General features: G+C 36.3%; 1 protein-coding gene across 1 annotated transcript in view; it reads left to right on the forward strand.

The window, feature by feature from the left end:
• Positions 1 to 11444, forward strand: part of TEKT5 (tektin 5) — a 30152-nt gene extending 18708 nt beyond the window's left edge. The window contains exons 6-7 of the mRNA XM_085300365.1: positions 6605 to 6759; positions 11231 to 11444. Coding sequence (XP_085156491.1) covers positions 6605 to 6759; positions 11231 to 11444 — 369 coding nt within the window. The remainder of the gene's footprint in view (positions 1 to 6604; positions 6760 to 11230) is intronic.
• Positions 11445 to 14393: the final 2949 nt, after the last annotated feature.

The following is a 14393-nucleotide window of genomic DNA, read 5'->3' on the forward strand; positions in this document are numbered from 1 at the left end:
TACACCAAAATTGCTGGTCCTGCAGCATCCGAAAGCAGCATATAGTGTAAAATGAAAGAGAAATACAGCAGAACTTTTCCGGCTTACTCTTGTTCTTCAATAGTTAAATGTGTAGCAAGCAGGTATGCAAAGAGTTAAGAATTTTCTTGTGTATAGCTGTGACTTCCTCAGTTATTTTGAAACAGTTTTGGAGGAGTTTAAAATTCAGCCATAAAAATTGTCTCCCATGAAACCAACTGTTTTGTTATTTCAAAGTGATGGGAAAAAATCTAAACCCACTAAAACGTTAATAAAGTAATTTAAAGGGAAACTGAATTCAAATTTAGCCCTAAATTTAGTTTTTAAAGTCAAAATCCAGGCCAAGTTAAATGGTACCATGATTATCTTCCTCTTTAATTTTTTTAAAAAAGCTACTTTAAATTAAGTATCTTGAACATTTTGAAGACCAATGAAAAAGTTAAATAGAAGCTGACAGCATATCAATGTGAAATTAATTTGATTATTTTCAGAGTTTAAAGTGGTAGCAGGATTTTTATAAGAGTTATTACAAAACAAATGGAAGGCCCAGGGTCCCCAATCCTACATTTCAATCTGTGCTGGATACATATTTATGGCCATGCAGAAACAGGACCCAGATTAAATGACCAAATGTACAACTGCAGCCTTCTTTGTTGAATAGGTATCCTGTTTACATTCTGATGGTTTCTTCTTTTCTGTGAAAAAGTCTTGTTAAAGATAGAGCTGAAAATAAGATGTTAGGGATTTTATAGGTATTATTTGGCATGTATAGAACTTACAGTATGCTTTAGCTTTCAGATCTGAGGATATCTATGGTATTTACTCCAGCGCTATTCCTGCTGTCACAAAGCCTTATAAACAGAAGCTTGAATATTCTCAAGTCCAGACCAGTCTCTTCACTCCTGAAGTGCTTGATGAGTTGTGCAGTGCAGTGGTCTGAAAATATTTTCCCTGGGCCCAAACTAATCAGCTGATTCTCTTAACTATGAATTTAATCATCCTATAGGAGCATACACAACAGATGCACACAAGTTACTGCTCAGACAGATTCTAACTCTGCTTCAATTCAGTTAAACTATTGGAGTGCACTACCTGATGATGTTGCATTCTGTTGAGAAGTGTAATTATTTCTTTTAAATGTAATTGCCTTCTTTTCTTGAAAGATTGTGGATTGTTCCCCACCACCATCTGAATAAAAACAAAATAAAACTTGTTAAGTCATAAAACAGTGACCTGCATTTAAGCTTCAAAGGAAAGAAACAAACACTGAAAACAACAAGAGCAAAGGACCTCGTAATGTTTATCAAGAATTTGGCTTTGATATTCAGAAGTGACATTGTAAAAACTGTCAGCTCCAAATTAATTCAGATTACAGATGTGTTTTTTATTTGTAATACAAAGATTAAAAGATATCACAGTTTACTTTGAAATAATGTGGCCATATGTCCTAAAATTAATTGTGAAATTAGTCACATTATTCAATTAAGTATGATAACTTGCACAAAATATATTGGATGAAATATAAAAGCAGATGAAAAACTTCATAAAAAAAAACAGACTAAAGGGGTAAATGTTAAACCTAAAGAAATGTACACAACTGTATGGGACAAGAACGTCCCTCCCACCATATTACCTGACTGTTCCTCTTCACTAGTAAATGCTGAGCAAAACTTCAGAAAATAACAAAAAACCCCATAAATACAGTCTGACTATAGCACTTCAAAAATGCTTACTTTGTATTTAAGGCTACCCTGATCACACTATGATGAAGTACATGTGTGACTTCAGCAGTATTGTCTCCTAGCCTTACTGTACAGTCTGTAAAAACCTTGGCCTTGAGGAAGTGAGAGAACAGAGAGAGAAAAGTTTTCAATAAGCTCTCAAGAACGCTCCAACACAAAGTTTTGCCAATATCCTGTAAGGGAGAGGACCTTGACAGGCAGCTACCTGAGCCAGTCCTTCCTCATGCTCGCTCAGGAACATGCTGCTCAGGATTTGTTGTTTTCCTTTTCTGCCCTTGGAGGTCATCTAGAAATGACACAGACTGGTGCAACACTATCTGGTCATTCTCACCACCAATCCATTTATATATAATAGGTTATATTAATCATTTTATCCAATGTGTAGCCAGAATGTACAGCTGCTGTGATGCATTGAAAGTGGTTCCCCTGAGGCCATTTTTCTTTGGATGTCTTAAATGACAGTGCTTAAAAAAAAAAAAAGTAATAAAAGAATTGAGAACACATAATGAGCCTAAACCACATACACTATATGTCGCTAAGCAATGCTTAAAGATGACTGCATAGATTTAAATTTGAATTTTGAGTTCATAGGCAGGTTCAAACTATTTTTCTTTAGGGAATGACTAAAGAAGAATTTGCTTAGTAGCATTAATCATTTGCCTTGGCTGTGCATAATGTTCTTGCAAACTAATACTACCTTTATGAGCAGCATCCCAGAGTACCTAGTGAAATCATATGGCATGAGTGTGCTTTGCGGTTACCGCTTGTTGTACAAGCATAAAAAATTGGTGGCTGTGCATAAAACCTTGAGTTTTCAGTAACTTTTAGATGAAAAATCCTCCATTCATGAACACTTGATTCTCAATAAAGAGAAACATTTTCCAATTAGATGACTTCAGAGCTGGTCTTTTTCCAATGTTAACATTGTGTGAAATTACATTAATATCATGCAAGATCTAAATACTTTGCGTGGCTTCTACATATAAGACACTTTTCCTGTATCAATTATATGCCACCGTGAGGAAAATACATGTATCATTTAATTACTCTCAGGTTTGATGAATACCAACATTCATTCACTTGAAACATTACTACTGAAACGCACAGATTTGTGGTCTGGTGGTTGTACCTTTACTGTAGCCAGATATGAGTGTACTAGAAGAGCATTTGAAAGAAGTGTGGGTCCAGAAACTCTCTGTCCTAAAGTTCTTTCTGCCAACTGACTTTAAAGAAAACAGCCTTTCCAAGAGACTGAGAACGGTTTATACATAGACATTTTTCTCTGATATGCCATTCTCCCAATCTGTTCAACATTGTCTTTAGTAGGTCGTTTGTTCCTTCTACATCTTAAAAGACATCTGACATACATGGAATTTAGTTTTTCATACAAACAGAATGAAACAGTAAAGGGAACCCAGCTATTACATACTTATTACATATTACATATTACATATTACTGGAATTGCCATGGTTTGCTATAGCCCAAATGAGGATTTGTGGTAGAGGAATAGCACTGTTATCTGAAATACTGAAGACTATTAAACTGCTTCCCTGGTCCTCTTATAAATTTGTATGATGCTTTTTGAGCTTGCTGCAGTGTGTGCTCCTGTGCACATGCTGAATCCCTTTTGGTGGCTTATTGTTTTCCTTCCAGATGTGGAATAAATGTGAAATACCTACACTGCTTCCACTGAGAAGGGGCAGTAAAAAGATTTTTTCTAAGAAACTGTTCAGTTTATCTCCTTACATTTCTCTAACCTGATCACAAAAACGAGCCTGTAGAAGAGCTTGTAACCCAGCTCCACTTACTCAGAAAATGACATTGTTTTGATTCATATTGTCACGTAACATAAAATATCAGCACAGTGATTACATTACATGCTTATTATTACATGTATTACCATTTGTAAACTGCTACATTGCTCTGGGGAGCTGGTTTCAAATTCATGGCTGATTTCTAACCAAATGCTGTGGGAAGTTTTAATGGCTAGACTAGTATATTTCATCTACAAAAGTGAATCACCATTTCTATCTGTTGCTAAAGAGGGAGAAGCTCAAAGTCTGAACAACAGAGGTCCTGCTCAGAAGCTGATCTGAGAATGCAAGTCCTCTATTTCATTATGAAACCACATATATCCTCCATCCCTCTCAGAAAGTGAAACACAATTTTCTGCAATTCTTACTGGGCTTAGATGTGTGTTACTTTGATTGGTTTTATTTGATTTTTTTTTTATTGTAAAATGCAAACAGCAAATTGTACACGGAATTAATAGAAGAGGCCCACATCCTCATGATAGTCCCACTGCAGGCAACAGAATTACACCACAGTGAATTTGGCACACTTGCACACAATAAGGCGTAGCATGGGAAACACCACAGTAGTGACAAAAGCTGTAATATAAACACAGGAAAGGAGGACCCTGCTAACCAGTGGTAACTTCTAAAAGCACTGCACATTTCTTTCCCTTACAGCCTTGGTACATCCCTGCAGGTTGATATTTTCATTATATTCATTATGATGATATTGAAATGATATTTCATTATATTCACCCTGAAGGTGAACTGAGGGAGCAAAGTATAGGGCTTGTAAAATCACCCTGATATACATCCAATATTTCAGGAGCAGCCTACTAGGAACTGGACCTCACCTCAAGGCAGAGGGAATGCATACTCTTTGTCATGTACACATGAGCACACACTAGATACATTTAGTGAAGTGAACTTTGCTTTTGCAAAGTTATAAGTAGCAAACACAAGCTACTCAAGCTCTGCTTCTGAGCTTCAGAAGATCCCAGACCAAATTCTTTGTATTACCAAGGTAAAGGAGGGATGTGGACTTTCTGTGTAATGAAGAAACTTCATTAAGTCTCTTTGCCTTGTTTTTTTCTATAGAAATAACTATATGTAACTTAATATAAAGCTATGTATCTAATAATGCTGTCTTATCATAAAGTAGTTCTTCTGCAAAATAGTTACCAAAGTGCACTGGATTACCTGCATAAGTATTTCCAGTAAAACACAGGGTACTTATGGAGATTATCTAATTAAGAAAGAACCACTGCTGAATGAAATTTTAAGGAGCAATTTGCTACTCTTAGCTTCACTTTCTTCCACACTAGATTCCCTCATAAAGAAACAGATTTTTTTTTTTCTCTGAAGCCTGTAAGCAGTAAAGGCTTCTTCGAGGTGAAGCCAGACTCAAGCTAGCTCTGCAAGAGCAAACCCTGGACCAGAAATGCTCAGGAGCACGGTGTGGAGACACTTACCTGGCTTCAAATCAGTACAGTCATGTTCATATGCTGCTGCTTCAGAGTCCAAGATGATTCATGTGTTGGCAAATTGTAATGCCGTAAGGGTTGAACTGTCTCGGACAGTGCTAGCCCAGAGATGTCTCACTTTGTTCTACCACACAGCATAGACAAGCTCTTAAGGATTTGGATTGGTGTGCAGGCTCCTGGCACCCTTAAACCTTTTGTTTTGTATATAAATAACCTTTCAGCAGCAGAGCCTTATCCAATTGTCAAGCCATACACAGCATTAGCTTACCTGGTACATCCTTGTATGTAGGCAGAACCTAAACAGTAACATAGATTAAATTGCTTTACACCATTCTTAGTGGTTGTTGAAATTCTAGGTACACTGATTTTAGTAGGTTGGCTGAGAAACTATGTTAGTTAAATTTGTGCTCTTCCATTTTAAATCTGACTATAGGAAAATCTTGAATTCACTCAACATATTGGCTGTAAAGAATTGTGATAAATGAAAGTAATATAATAATCAATTGACTAGGAAATGTTTCCTAAATATAAATATTTTCTCCCTTCTTTTTCCAGACTGAGTAAAAAAGAGTCTTTCCCTTACAGCTTAATCACTTGCAGGATCCTGAGAGATAATATGAATCTACGATAACATGTTCTGCAACTAAAAATTGTGGCATTCTAATTCCATGGGCCTCTCCTTTTAGGTTATGTTTCACTCCATACCTTCTCCATTTAAATAAAATAAGTCTTTAAAGCAAGTTCTTCCCCTTTACAGCTCCCAGAGGAGCTTTCAAAACCTTCAGAATTTAGTTTCAGTTTGAAAATATGACTGTGTTCCTACATCTTTGAAGACTTATGAACTTATGTCACCAGCATACTTGGAGCACACAGCAGTTTCACAGGGGACATATTTGATGGCTTTTTGATTTTTATGAGGCAAATGGAAGTGAGAATTGAATGAAGGTTTGAATGAAAATGGCAGCTTGTTTGGAGTTTTATCTCTGCAAAACTTTCCTGATCAGGCAGCACCTTTTTAATTAAGGAGGAAAAACAGACAATGAAGCAAAACAGAGATAAGTCTCTGTAGAGCTACAAACAGTGCCTCTTCAAAAATAGCTTCAAACACAAAAGCACAGTGGGAATTTCCTCACCAAAATAACTCTGTGCTTGTCTTCTGGTCATAAAAAATTGATATGCCAATTTGCCTACAAATTTTTAAATTTTACAATAGGAAAGAGATGGTACATTTCCTAGTGAAGTAGTTCTCCAGTATACCTATCCACTTTTCCAGGAATAACTTCATTAAATGCTTCAATGTTTTGATGTATGCCTGTAAGGCCTCTCCCTTTGCCACTCCTGTGAGCTGTGATTACCAATGCCCTTTTACAGAACAGACACAATTAAGCCAACATATTATACAAATACACCTGATTGCTGTGAGATTGTAGTAATCTCCTCCCTCACCTAAATTAAAGGAAAATCATATGCCAGCATGTAAGCAGTTCCAACAGGAATATTTAAAGCAGGGGAGAGTTCTGATAATGTATGCATGTGAGGCTTATAAAAATGCTCTACTTTGTTCAGATACTTCAAGAAATCTTCCAGACAGAAAATACAATCACGTTATTGGAGAGATCTATAATGGCACAGGAGTGCCCACTAAAAGTGGCTCAGACCCGCCTGGAGGGAAGAACTAAACGACCCAATATAGAACTTTGCCGTGATGCACCTCAGTTTCAGTAAGTAGAGGCCAGACCACCCTGTTTTTTGCTCAGGCAGGCTTTCAGGAACATAAAATTTAACAGGATGAATTAATTCAGTAAGATTAGAACTGTATTCATTATATGATGATAATACAAATTCTGGAAGAACTAAAATCCAGGTAGCTATGGCCAAATAATGGGCCAAAAGCTTTAATGTTTTGTGTGTTTAGTTCCCTCTAAAGCTCTTCCCGTTCAATTAGGAGATCAGTTGCTTTTTGGTGGCTAATACCTTTTTGGATTCAGTCTCACATCTGAGTTGGGTTTTCTGAATTGATTTTAATTCCATTCAGTATAAAACAACAGTATTTCACTTCATGAGCTTCCTGATTTTAGAAAGATATTATCCTACAAAAAATTCTGTTGCCTTGTGCAGAAGTTATTTAATGGTGAAGCTCTACAGGTTTACTGCAGTCTTTTGCAGCATCTTTTACACCCTGAACTCATTTTCAATGCTTTTATCCAACTATATATTGATTCCAATATCATCCTTGCACAGGTTAGCTCATGTAAGGCTGAAATAGCTCCACTAGGAGAGCGTTAGATTGAAGATCTAAAGGTTTCTGGTTCAAGCCTGGGCTTCAGCAAGGGGGGTCCTTGTTGCTGCAACCCTAACATGTTCTAGATGACCCTGCATGAGCAGAGGTGTTGGACTAGATGATCTCCAGAGGTCCCTTCCAACCTTACCAATTCTATTATCTGGTATGTATTTTGGTTATATGGCTGTAGGGGTTTTCCAGCTCATGTTGGCATGAGCTATGGTTCATTCTGCTATGCTTCATTCTAGAGTATCTATTGTATCTTTCTGAATGTACAAGATGATGTCTGAGACATTAGTCTTCTCTAATGACTGAAAACAGATCTTCTGAATCCTGCTTCTCTCCCTCTCTCCCAATCCATTTGGAACATAACAGTTTCCATGAGAACCCTGTCTAGTACATCTTATTCAAAAAGCTGTCTTCAAAATATTCTGTGGGGGTTTTCTCAAGAAATACTGCACCAGGATTCCTACCATACCTGCAGTGAATTTCACACTCCAGTAAGAGATTTTTGAAGACTGTTATGAAAAGTATGAAACTATTACCTTTCCATTTTTGTCTCCAGCAAAATCCCAGTGTGTACAACAGCTTCACATACAATAAGATTAATGAGGTACACATTGCTCAAATTGATTATTGATTATTGAAATTATTATTGATTATTGAAATTGATTATTTTTCTTAAACCATGTTTTATCAGCTCAGAAAACCTCTATGCAAACAGGGAAGTTCCAGTGAATCATAATTCACCGTACTGTAATCTTTCCCCTTTTTCTTCTAACTCCTTAACCCATAAGTTGGACAATGCAATACATTTTTTTTCAGCTTCATACCTCCCTATTCAGATGTTGACATTTCCTTGGGTGTATCCGCATATTATATATTCTCAGCTTTATGCTCTGCTCTTCGAATGCATTCTCTTACAAAATATTGTTTTGGATTTGAAGTCTTTTATATTCATTTAGATAGTTTTATTTCTGTGGCTTTTCATATCACACAAATCATACCTGTTCTAGATGCAGGAGTTCAGCTGTGAAAAAAAAACTGAAAACTTCTGATTTGGCCACTGTAGCATTCTCTGAGCAATTACCTTTATGATAGGAGCAGATCTAGTTTTTCACTTGCCACTCACCATTGATCAAGTGTGCAAATGTATTAGTCTCAGCATTCAAGTGTCTTTCAGCATTTTAGTTCCAAAAAACCCAAGATGGTCATAAATATTACTATAAACTTGTTCTCTCCCTGCTTACTTCCTGAAGATCTCTTCTACAAAAATGTCTGCATCATTATGATTGAAATCAGGCTGCTCAACAGAACTGCATGTAGCCAAGCTACAAAACTTGTTTGATCTGGGATCAATAGCATGCTGAAGCAGAGGCTCACATTATCCTTTTTTTTCTTCCAACAATTACCAATGATGGCCTTGATGTTCCAAAAGGGTCCTCCCTAAAAAATTTGGAAGTTTCATTTGAAACCACTGGCATGTCAGAATGTCTTTGCATATTTTCCTGAACTGGAGTGAAAGGACAAACATATGACATACTTAGAAGATAAAGTGCACGTATGTGTTCTGAAACAATTAAACTTCTACTAGCTTACAGGCTATTTAAGAGCTTTACATTCTGTTGCACAGCTATCTGAATTATTTTAGGCTTTTTGTACACACAAGTTTTGTATCAGTTAATCTAATATCTGATATTTCTAATATCCTAACCAAAATATTTATACAAGTACACTCTTTACTAGATGTAGTTATATTGGCAGATAAATAGCATATTCCATTCTCCTTGCTCCAAGACAAACCTAATCTAGATCAGGTTACTTTGGATGCTTTAACCAAAATCCAAATCTTTTACTGTTTTGTTCATTGTAACTGCAATTAGAGATTTAAATTCTGACAGAAGGTATTTGTAATTTGAACACTTTTTCACTGACAGTTTTTAGCTGAGCTCACATCTCAAAATTCATTTTTAGACACAAATTCCTATCTGAGAAAGCAAAACCATTTGCTGTCTAATTCCTCTTTTCAAAGATTTTTGATTTTAAAATAATTTAATCTCTCTCCTATGGTTTAAAGCAAGAAGAAGCTCAACCCAACAGCTCAACTGTAACAGGGAAATAAAATATCAAATGAACCAGTTCTTTGTAACATGCGAACATTATCTGAATTTGCTGTTTATTTAAAAGGAAGTGCTGATGTTGGCACTAGTTCTCTGTATGTGCTGCCAACTTTGCAGTTGAAGGAATTAGACAGAAAACAAACTGATAAAGTCTAGTTTTTCCGTGCTGTTCTAAAACAAAAGGGACTATCCAAAAACAAGTTAAAGTGGATTCTTGAAAAAAGCAGTGTCTTTTACAGGCTATAGCACTTTGAGAAATTAACAGAACATTAGATAAGGAGAGGCTCCATGTGATATCACTTGACAAACTGAACACATTCAGGTTAGAGCAATATTGAATATTCATGAGATAAAACTTAAAACTAAAAGGTCTGCAAATATGAAATCAGAAGCATTGGGCTGAATTTGAAGCTAATGCATTTAAGGATCTTAATAACAGGTAGTAAGTTTTATCTCATGAACATTAAATATAGTATAAATATTAATATAATAATATTAAATATAATATAAATATAATATAAAGTGTACAGACTTTTCAGTTAGCTCAGAAAAACGTTTCAGGGTGAGCCTACGCAAGACAATAGCAACTTCAGAGAGTTTTAAATTGTGGAATCCTAAAACAGGAATCATGCATCAAGTGGTGCAAACTTGTAGTACTAAGCTATAGTCAAATCAAGGCATAGCTACACAGCAAACCTCTTGGAATGTGAAAGGACCTCTTTCACACATCTTTTCACTAGTTATATCTGTAAGATCATTATGTTCAAGGTAAACAGTTTGCCACAAAGCAACCGTGGCAGAAGTGCTTCTACATATGATCTTCAGAAACAAAGGCTTTTTAATAACGAGGTTGCTTGAAAAAAGCTGGTAGAGTGAGCCATGAGCCTTCTGGAAATCGCAGATTTTTGCAGCAACGAATCTGAGATGGCACCACTAACTTTTGAAAAATGGAGGACACTAGAAAGGAACTAATTTCAAACAGTATAAAAACAGATTAACTTTGTAACACTAGGATTTTTGATCTAAGAAAATATATTTGAAAATAGATTTTTGCTTGTCAGAAATACTAAATGTTACTGTTTTACATCTTTGACAAAGTACATCTGAATCAAACTTCTGCAGGAGACATGCATTTTGCCTCAGTTTATTGGTGATCAGTTTTTGGTAGTTATCTCTACACACAGAATCCTCAGTGTTAAAGAGAGCTTATGAGCTCAGTAAGTACAGAAGAAGCTTTGTCACGTCTCCCTTGATAGGCCAATGGAACAAATTTGGCCAAGATCAGCTCACAGAAAAACTTTATTTCACAGCTCCACATTCAGTGGTTATCTGGGTAAGTGATTCTTTCCTGATTAACATGCTTTTGAATCAGATCTATACTATTTGGCACATCTTGCTGCACAAGTTTAAGTTATCATGAACTACACCAACACACTTGAGTAACACCCATCCCAAATGTATGCTACAGGATTGTATGTAGATGCTTAACATGGCTATGCAAGTTCCAGGAAGGCTATACAAAGGATAGGTCGCAAGTGAAGAAGATTGCTATTAAAAAGATAAAAGATGAAAGCACAGTGGCTTAAACTGCCGTTGAAGATCAATGCAAACAAGATATCATCACTTCTTACAGGTGATAAGCAGGCAAGTCTGGCCAAGAATAGTTCATATTGGTTGAGTCCAAGAGTACTGTTCAAATCCTGCCTTAAAACTAGACCTGTTACTGTTGAAAAACTATTGTGGTGAGGGGTTGCTGAAATTACTTGGGCGACTTGTATCCTCTTTTTTCAGACTTGTCAATGAAGCTTTTACTATAGATGACACCTTACAGACCTTAAAGCAACGGCTGCGAGAGGCCCATGATACTCTCCAGATGTTGGTTCTCAACAAATCAAAGCTAGAACATGAACTTTCTGTGAAGACAAACTCGTTCATCATTGATAAGATGTGTATGGACATGCGCAAAACCTTCCCCAGCACCCCACGGCTAGTTGGCTATACTTGAAGTAACAAGTAACCTTTGATCTCTTTAATGCATAACATAAAAGTTACAAATCCTGAAGGAAATACTGATTATTTATTTTTTAATAATGAACTCCAATAAACAAACAAAAATAATACCATGCTTCTTTCCTTAGAACAACTTAGTATTCTCAACTGCAGTTGCTCCATGCAATAGAATTAGTAGACTTACTCTGACAGAACAAACAGACTGAAATAACCAGAAAAACATTGCAATACGTGTACATGAGTTATGAGCTACTGAAAAAGTTAGAGTGACACTCTACTCATCAATGAAACAAATACAATATAGAACTTAAGAGCTCAAGGTACTGTGCCATCCGTGTTTCAATCCTAAAGTTAAGTCTAAATGCTCACCCCATCCCTCCCCTCTCCTCTTTTCTAGTAATGCTAAGTTTGCTGTTCTGTTTTGAATTAGCAAAAGTTTAACAAACTTAATTCTCAGTAACTGAAGGACAGTTTCAGTGCAGTGACTTCAGGTGCATATGTAGCCTGTATTAACTGAGAGGACATCTTTCTATCTCTACCTGTCTTTTCTTTTTAAATTCAAATTTTCAAATAAGAAATTATGAAGAAAATCCTGTGTATTTATACGAATTGTGTGATTTGTGATATTTGCCGAAGTCTAAAAGGTCGTAACTATTCAGAAATATGATTTATCCATCATATTTTTTCATCTCAAAYGAACAAAGTCATGCTCTGTTGTCACTGATAAGAAAGTTAAAGAAGTGGGACTAGAACCCAGTTTTCTAAATCTTAGTCAAAGAACAGGAGAAATGCAAATATTTGAAGAATTATATGTATATTATTTTCCTGATCAAAACCCATCTCTGGCCTTAAGTCTATTCCATTATATGGGGGGGGGGGGAAGGCACCCTAATTCCAGGACTATAATGCACTTAAAGTTACTGCACTGAAATTGCTCTTCAGTCCCTCTAAATCAAGACTTAACTTTCTCTAGTTCTCAACAGAGCACTATTCAGAGGTGGAGAGGAAAAGGATATAATGGGCTTTCAGACTCAACTTTTCCAGATAAGGACTGAAAATCATTGATAGTGCAGTATTCTTAAAGACTTTGAGGAAGAACTAGTTTTAACTAATGTTAAAGTAGTCTTATTGTTTTGGACAAAATGCAGTAATAATATTTTACTGTTATTTATGCTTCTTCCCTGGATTTACTTACATTCATTTACTGAATAACCAACAAACTAGAATTCTAGTAACAGAGTTGTCTTCTGCTACTTCAGGATATTCTTTAAAGAACAGCTCTAGGAACACACTAAGCACATTTTACAAGGGACCAAAGCCAAGTCTGAGACAATGCTAGATTTGAAAGCTCCTGAGTAAACTAGCTCTGTTGCTTATCCTTTGTTTTGTGTGGGTGGGAGCTTATTCTAGCTACCAAATGAAAGTAACATTGCTGAGACATGCTGAGCTGCACAAGACTATTCAGAACCCCTTGCAAATTATCCTCAGTTTCCACTAAGCATTGTTGTGCCATTCTACGCTCAGCTTCATTCTTTCTGTTGGGAAAAAACCTTATTTCCTGGCTGTTGTGTTAATCCGCTTACATAGCAATATATTGCTAAAGATTAAAACTCTGAGAAAACATTTTGGAACACATGATTCGGACATGACATTCAGACCTACTTCTGATACTTATTGGATAAATCTCAAGTTGACTATCCTTCAGCTTGAATTTCTACATGAGGATAATACCTGCACCATCATTATGGACAATGCAGGTTGCTTAGTCCAGCAAGCTCCAACTTGTGGCTCTTTAGGAGGAACTCCTCCAAGCATGGGGAAAGCTCCAGAAACACTATTTGTGTTTATGTTGTGATGTATGACTGCAGAGCAGTTCAAAGAGTCTTGGCAAAGGGCCAGTGAAGACAGAAGGAGCTCTGTTACTGAAGACTTCTTTGGTTATCTAGTTTGAATCAAGAGTAGTAACTTACTGCTTCTTACTTTGAAACCCCCCACAACAAGCTTCTATCACAAAGCACCCCTTGGGAAATGACTTTAGGTAGGAGCAGGGAGGAATCTCACTATGAGCTGTTTCTCAGCAGGGAAATATGTTACCACTGTTAACATTTTCCCCCCTTTCTATGCCTTTGTATGGAGGCAGGGGAGATTTTATCACTTGAGGCTGTTACTATCAAACAGTACAGGAGAAACAAAAATAGAATTTTGTTGAATAAGGCACTCGATTTCCATTTTATATATTATTTTTACAATAAATGTAGAATAAAATTTGTGTTGAGCTCTTAAATATTGATAATAGTTCTACTCTATTTATCAAATACTGACAGCTGACCAAGCAGAGCAATAAAAACTATTTGGAAGTTTGGATCTTCTTCAAGTCTTTAAATATATTTCTAAATATTGGAGGCTTTCCTAGTTCACACAGCTATTCCAAAAGCTAGAAATAGTTTCCCTCCTCTTTATGCCAAGAACTCAATTAAAAAAATACATAGCAGAAGAGAGGCATTCTGAAGAAAGATGAATTTTGGTATCAGTTTTTGAGATGAGGGAAAAAGGAAAAATCTTTGACTGAAAACAACCAACATGAGCAAAAAGTCAGCCTGAATCAAAGTCCTGCATCTGAAAATCTGGAGGCTTAGGGATTGAGATGTTGAACTAGGGTGCTAAATGTCACAAATTCAACTCTAATTAAAGCTATCCCAGCTCCTTGCTGATTGTGCTTTTCTTCAGCAATGTTCTATTGAAGATCTCTGCTTGCTTTTGTGTGGAGTACTCACTTGGTACATTGTGTTAACAATCCCAAACTTGACTGAACACATTGTGAATGACTGCTAGAAGTGACTGCCTAAAACCATGAATCTATGATAAACAGATAAAACCTTTCTCTGAGTGCATCATTTTGTGGGGGAGAAGAAAAACAATCCCCTAAAACTAGGCTACTGAGTAC

The sequence above is a fragment of the Rhea americana genome, unplaced genomic scaffold (genome assembly GCF_003343005.1).
Source record: "Rhea americana isolate MKP2758 unplaced genomic scaffold, rheAme1 scaffold_10, whole genome shotgun sequence".
Classification (NCBI taxonomy): domain Eukaryota; kingdom Metazoa; phylum Chordata; class Aves; order Rheiformes; family Rheidae; genus Rhea; species Rhea americana.